This window comes from Colobus angolensis, unplaced genomic scaffold (genome assembly GCF_000951035.1).
Source record: "Colobus angolensis palliatus isolate OR3802 unplaced genomic scaffold, Cang.pa_1.0 Scaffold8, whole genome shotgun sequence".
In the NCBI taxonomy this organism is placed as follows: Eukaryota; Metazoa; Chordata; class Mammalia; order Primates; family Cercopithecidae; genus Colobus; species Colobus angolensis.
Genome location: NW_012121820.1, coordinates 5,827,867 through 5,835,210, shown reverse-complemented (window position 1 = coordinate 5,835,210; position 7,344 = coordinate 5,827,867). Strand labels below are relative to the sequence as shown.

General features: G+C 38.5%; 1 protein-coding gene across 4 annotated transcripts in view; it reads left to right on the top strand.

Annotated features, from left to right (window-relative positions):
- NCOA3 (nuclear receptor coactivator 3) overlaps positions 1 to 7,344 on the top strand; it is a 75,604-nt gene that overhangs the window by 40,469 nt on the left and 27,791 nt on the right. For all 4 annotated transcript variants that reach the window (XM_011928839.1, XM_011928838.1, XM_011928837.1 and 1 more), the window contains exons 2-4: positions 3,620 to 3,721; positions 5,342 to 5,514; positions 6,810 to 6,910. In XM_011928839.1, coding sequence (XP_011784229.1) covers positions 3,639 to 3,721; positions 5,342 to 5,514; positions 6,810 to 6,910 — 357 coding nt within the window. In that variant the 5' untranslated portion in view covers positions 3,620 to 3,638. The remainder of the gene's footprint in view (positions 1 to 3,619; positions 3,722 to 5,341; positions 5,515 to 6,809; positions 6,911 to 7,344) is intronic.

The following is a 7,344-nucleotide window of genomic DNA, read 5'->3' as shown; positions in this document are numbered from 1 at the left end:
TTGTGAGATTCATCTTTGTAAATTCTCATTAAGGAATGCTATAGCAGTTTCTGTAGCTTGACTTGGCATCAAATGGAAAAAATGGGAAGAGCTAAGGATGCTTTTCTCACTTTTAAAAGCTCCTTTGAAGATATAATTCTTTAAAAATTAGGTTAGACATTAATTCAGATTTCATGCTGAACATATTTATGTACACACTCCGCCACCCCCAATTCTTCTTTTTTTCCCCCCAGTAAGGCCTGTAGTCATGGTGCTAATGTTAGTAGTAATGGTGGCTTATAGTTGTTTGCAGTAATTAAGTCAGCGGTAGTTTTTACACATTTTGCTTATTACTATGGCTGCTGTTTGCTGATAATACCGTAACAAAATACCATAGACTTGGTAGGTTAAACCAAATAAATTTATTTCTTACAGTGTTGGAGGCTGAAGTCTAGGATCAAGGTGTTGGCAGGATTGGATTCTCCATTTCTTGTCACTGTGTTCTCCCATGGCCTTTTCTCTGCATGCACATTCCTGGTGTCTTTCTCTCCCCTTATAGGATACCGGTCATATTGGATTAGGGTCCCCACCCGTATGACCTCATTTATCTTTAATTACCTCCTTGAAGGTCTTGTTTCCAAATACAGTTATGTTGATGGTTAGAGTTTCAATTTAAGAATTAGAGGGAGGAGGATACAATTCAGTCAGTAACAGCCTGTATTAACATATCCTATTTTAGGCATTAGATGGTTTCCTATTTGTGGTGAATCGAGACGGAAACATTGTATTTGTGTCAGAAAATGTCACACAATACCTGCAATATAAGCAAGAGGACCTGGTTAACACAAGTGTTTACAATATCTTACATGAAGAAGACAGAAAGGATTTTCTTAAAAATTTACCAAAATCTACAGGTAGGCTTTTAATGTGTATTTTCTAAATAGGGTAAATTTTTTTTCTTGACCATTTCTTAGAAAATTGAATGTATCTTTTAGGAAGTCAAGCGATCAAATGAGGGTAGAAAGGCATGTGATTTAATAGCAAAATTTTGACATATGGTGTCAGTGAATTAAAAATTTGGTATACATTTTAAGAGGCATATAGTTACAAAATATGCAGTGAGATTTCTGTTAAAGTTGAAATTATTCACATGTTTTGTATGTTGCCAGCCTGAAATGTTAGTATAGATATAACTATGGAAAACATGCATAATGAGAAAATGCAGCTTGAATTCTTGATGATGGTCATAGAATGAGTTACAAGCTTTTTAAAATGTCATTTCAATTTGTTTTCCAAAGTTAATGGAGTTTCCTGGACAAATGAGACCCAGAGACAAAAAAGCCATACATTTAATTGCCGTATGTTGATGAAAACACCACATGATATTCTGGAAGACATAAACGCCAGTCCTGAAATGCGCCAGAGATATGAAACAATGCAGTGCTTTGCCCTGTCTCAGCCACGAGCTATGATGGAGGAAGGGGAAGGTAAGAGCTATCATATGTTTGTGATGTTCATGAAACAAATAGTAGCCGTACTTGGAGTTTTGAAACTTCTATTGTAACTCTTCTTACTGAATTCCATGTCCTTGCTTGCCTATTGAACATACATATCCAAAAGTTAAGTATAATCCTTAGCAGGGTGAATTTTTTATTACAGATTTGCAATCTTGTATGATCTGTGTGGCACGCCGCATTACTACAGGAGAAAGAGCATTTCCATCAAACCCTGAGAGCTTTATTACCAGACATGATCTTTCAGGTAAAAACTCTTTCTCTCTCTCTTTGTATGTGTGTATACGTACATTTTTATTTTGGACATTTTTGTAAATGTTACTATTTTTAATCTGTACTATCATAAAAATGTATACCTACTACAATGAGTGCTTTGTATGTATCATTTTTCATGTTTCTTATGCAACCCTAAAAGAATTTCACTAAAATTCTTGGCATTTTGAGTTGGGTATGTTTGGCACTTTAAATCCCCCAAATAAATTAAAAAAACAAATTTAGGGGCACCTGGTTTTCTTTCCAAATGGCATTTTGCCTCAGAATTTAGTGTTTCTTTACTCTAACTTCAAGCCTATTTGTCATAAAGAAACATGTTTAAAAAAAAAAATTACAGATAATTTAATGATAATTATTGGGAGCAGTTCCTTTTTTTTTTTTTTTTTTTTTTGAGATGGAGTCTTGCTCTGTCACCCAGGCTGGAGTGCAATAGTGTGATCTTGGTTCACTGCAACTTCCACTTCGTGGGTTCAAGTCATTTTCCTGCCACAGCCTCCCAAACAGTTGGGACTACAGGCATGTGCCACCATACCCGGCTAATTGTAGTATTTTTAGTAGGGATGGGGTTTCACCATATTGTCCAGACTGGTCTCGAACTCTTGACCTCAAGTGATTCACCTGCCTCTGCCTCCCAAAGTGCTGGGATTACAGTTGTGAGCCACTGTGCCTGGCTGGGAGTCATTCTTGATGTCAACCTGAGTTTCAGTCTTGGTCTGCCTTTTTTAATCATAGAAATAAAAAATTGAAGACATTGTGGTTGGTAAGATGCATTAATGAAATTAAACACTGTGGCAATATTATTTTTATTTACCTTCGGGGTTACTCTTATGGTCACCTAAGTGTAAATGAGGATGCCAAGGATTTGTCATATATGCCCCATCTCAGAGATAAAGAAATAGAGGCTTGGTAACAGAGTTTGGGTTATTGTCCAAGATCATGGCTAATAAGAAAATTTATAGCTCTGTCTGCCTGACTTAGCCTGTATTCTTTGCTTTGTGTAATGCTAATTTTATAATGTGGACCTTTACCAAGTGATATAAAACTGGAGTAGGTATACATAAACATAAAACATACTTATCGCTATTACATATGTATGTGTATGTTTGTAATATGCATATATAATATACATAATGTAGAATATTTTTAAAGAAATATTGCTGTTTTTGCAGTCATTCAGCCATTTTATGCCATACTCAGTAACCTATCTTCAGGCTTTTTGAGATTAATTTTCACAATTAAAAAGAAGTAGCAAAGAATTATTTTGACAATTCAAAGTACAATCTATTTATGCTGATGGATATTACTTTTTTTTTTTTTTTTGAGACAGAGTCTTGCTTTGTCATGCCCAGTCTGGAGTGCAGTGGTATGATCTCGGCTCACTGCAACCTCTGCCTCCTGGGTTCAAGCGATTCTCCTGCCTCAGCCTCCCAAATAACTAGGATTACAGGCACCCGCCACCACGGCCAGCTAATTTTTTATTTTTAGTAGAGATGGGGTTTCACTATGTTGGTCAGGCTGGTCTCAAACTCCTGACCTCAGGTGATCCACCTGCCTCGACCTCCCAAAGTGCTGGGACTACAGGCATGAGCCACCATGCCCTGCAAGATACACATTTTTAGTAGGACTTGAGGAGCATTTCTGACTTGGAGTTGTACATACATTCTGCATAGTTATATTAGAATATGAAATCTGAGGTTGTTTTCAGTATAGGCATTTATGAAAAAGAATATTGAGAATTATCTGTTTAAAGAAAGTAGTTCTGAATTACAAGATGCATTCAGTCATATAACACCTTCATAGAGGCATGTATATTTTTTAGTGTGCTTATCTTATTTCTAATTATTCTGTCTTAGTTGCTGATGTATATTCAAGATGAGTGGATTAGGAGAAAACTTGGATCCACTGGCCACTGATGCACGAAAACGCAAATTGCCATGTGATGCTCCAGGACAAGGGTAGGTGACTTATTTCCTGGTGCTTTACCACACTTGTTCTCCTGCCTCTGCCTTTGTTTAAGGATAACATTTTAACTTCTGGTCATTTACATTCTCCGGTTAGATTTTTTGGTGGTTTCACTTCATGGTAAATAGAGTGTTACTGATGAGATGGACATCTTTTTGATGTAATAGAAGTTTTTTTTTTATTGCTGATTCAGATAGAAGGTAGAATATTAACAATTTGTGATACTATAAGAATTTCTGAATGGAAGGCGGGGTAGGAGTTACGAATAGATGACCAAGGTTATGTCATGTGCGTCCATGTGAAGAGACCACCAAACAGGCTTTACGTGAGCAACAAGGCTGTTTATTTCACCTGCGTGCAGGCGGGCTGAGTCCGAAAAGAGAGCCAGCAAAGGGTAGTGGGATTATCATTAGTTCTTATAGGTTTTGGGGATAGGCGGTGGAGTTAGGAGCACTGTTTCCTGGGCAGGGGGTGGATCTCACAAAGTACATTCTCAAGGGTGGGGAGAATTACAAAGAGCCTTCTTAAGGGTGGGGAGATTACAAAGAACCTTCTTAAGGATGGGGGAGATTACAAAGTACATTGATCAGTTAGGGTGGGACAGAAACAAATCACAATGGTGGAATGTCCTCAGTTAAGGCTATTTTCACTTCTTTTGTGGATCTTCAGTTGCTTCAGGCCATCTGGATGTAAACATGCAGGCTTGGGCTCAGAGGCCTGACAGTTATTATAAGTAAGAATCTTTGTTGTCTTTTAAGAATGGGTTATAAGTTGATATTTTGTCATTTGTTAGGTTGCATCCTTTTTTTACCAAGTGAAATGAGAAGCTTAAAAATTAGAAACAAAATAATGTAATCTGTACAACACTACTCCATAGCTTTTAAAGTATTTGCCAAAGTCAGTGTCAATTGAAGTTTAATGTGATAGTTGAAAAATATCAATCTATGATGAATAAAATTTCATCATCAGTAAGTAGCTACCAGTGTTTTTGTTATTATTTGTTAGTTGTTTTATTATCTCTAAGAAGTAAAGATGATTTATTCATATTTTCTAGATGAAGTAACTGAGGCTAACTCTGCCCAAGGCCACCTAGCTAACAAAGATGGAACTGGATTTAGGTTTACGTGAATCTCGATTATGTTGTACTACTTCTCCAAGACAGCATTTTTGATAGTTTACATTGGCTGAGTTTAGTTTGTTTACATATGAAAAGAATAGGCTGGGTGTGGTGGCTCACACCTGTAATCCCAGCACTTTGGGAGGCCAGGGCGGGTGGATCACCTGAGGTTAGGAGTTCAAGACCAGCCTGACCAACATGGTGAAACCTCATCTCTACTAAAAATGCAAAAATTAGCCAGGCATGGTGGCACATGCCTGTAATCCCAGCTACTAGGGAGGCTGAGGCAGGAGAATCTCCTGAATCCGGGAGGCGGAGGTTGCATTGAGCTGAGATCGTACCATTGTACTCCATCCTGGGCAACAAGAGCGAAACTCCGTCTCAAGGAAAAAAAAAAAAAAAGGTAATAGTGTTGTATAGGGGCTGATTCTGCTAACAGCTCTTTTGTGATATGTATTATGTCTCCTTTCCCCCCTTTCTACCCCTTTTCCCTTAGTCTTACCTGCAGTGGTGAAAAGCGGAGACGGGAGCAGGAAAGTAAATATATTGAAGAATTGGCTGAGCTGATATCTGCCAATCTTAGTGATATTGACAATTTCAATGTCAAACCAGATAAATGTGCGATTTTAAAGGAAACAGTAAGACAGATACGTCAAATAAAAGAGCAAGGTAATAAAAACACTCATGTCTTTTAGAACAGTAGTGGTTCCCAACTCTTTTGGCACCAGGGACTGGTTTTGTGGAAGCCAGTTTTTCCATGGACCTGGTAGAGGGGATGGTTTCAGGATGATTCAAGCGCATTACATTTGTGGTGTACTTTATTTCTATTATGATTACATTGTAACATATAATGAATTAATTATACAACTCACCATAATGTAGAAATCAGTGGGAGCCCTGAGCTTGTTTTCCTGCAGCTAGACAGGTCCATGTGGGGGTAATGGGAGAAACTGACAGATCATCAGGCATTAGAGAATCATAAGGAGCACACAACCTAGATCCCTCGCATGCAGAGTTCACATTAGGGTTTGCACACCTGTGAGAATCTAATGCTGCTTCTGAGCTGACAGGATGTGGAACTCAGGTGGTAATGTGAGCGATGGGGAGGGGCTGTTGTAAATACAGATTAAACTTTGCTCACTTGCCCACTGCTGACCTGCTGTGCGGCCCCATTCCTAACAGGCCACGGACTGATATTTGACTGTGGCCTGGAGGTCGGGGACCCCTGTTTTAGAAGGGACTTGTTGCTATATTTGCCTTTTTGCTCCTTTATTTGGGTAGAGACTACAACTGGTGGAGGCTAGCAAGTATGGGAATAGACAAATGTGTTGCTCAGCTGTGCTTTTTGTTATTTATGTATTTATTTGTTTTGAGACAATGTCTCACTTTGTCACCCAGGCTGGAGTGCAGTGGTGTGATCTCAGCTCACTACAACCTCCACGTCCTGGATTCAAGAGATTCTCCTGCCTCAGCCTCCCAAGTAGCTAGGATTACAGGCACCCGCCACCACACCTAGCTAAGTTTTGTATTTTTAGTAGAGACAGAGTTTCACCATGTTGGCCAGGCTGGTCTCAAACTCCTGACCTCAGGTGATCCACCCGCCTCAGCCTCCCAGAGTGCTGGGATTACAGGCGTGAGCCGCCACTGCACCGGGCCTCCAGCTATGCTCTTTAGAAATGGTTAACAGACAATTCCCTGTCATTTGTTAGTTCCCTTTCAGGAAGCTGTGGGATAGTACATTTAGTAGTGAAACAATTTAGGTATCTTCTGGCTTCCTGGGTAACTATGAAGTTTAGTTTTGATGTTATAATATTGTAGCATCATTCTCTTATGAGGAAACGTTTTGTATGTATGTATGGGCATGTGCATGTGTATCTTTATGTCTCTTCTGGGGACTATTTCAAGATAATGTAATCTATAACTGATAAGTGTGTTATTTGTTATACCGCCTTCTGTCTTTTCAGGAAAAACTATTTCCAGTGATGATGATGTTCAAAAAGCCGATGTATCTTCTACAGGGCAGGGAGTTATTGATAAAGACTCCTTAGGACCGCTCTTACTTCAGGCAAGTATAAAGATTTTAACTGTCCAGTAAGCTGTGTTGCAGTTTGATTTATTATAAAGTTATAAAAAAAGAATAAATTTTGGTTAGGAAATGAGAACAAAAAGAAAACATTTTTCTTTGAGACAATTCAGTATTCTGAATATGATGGTAAAATGCTCTTATATTTACAATATACATAATTCAGGAAGCCTTGGCCCCCTAGTAAAAATATAGTTGAAAATTGAGAAACCACACATATACAAACATAAAAATATAAAGAAGCAGGGAAGGAAAGGTAACCTGTAATTGCACAGAGATATTTGGGTACAAATGGCCCTTCATATCCATGGGTTTTGCACTGCAGATTTGGAGGCTGGGGAAGAAATAAAAAATAATGTTAAAACAATAAAAAATATGGCCGGACACGGTGGCTCATGCCTGTAATCCCAGCATTT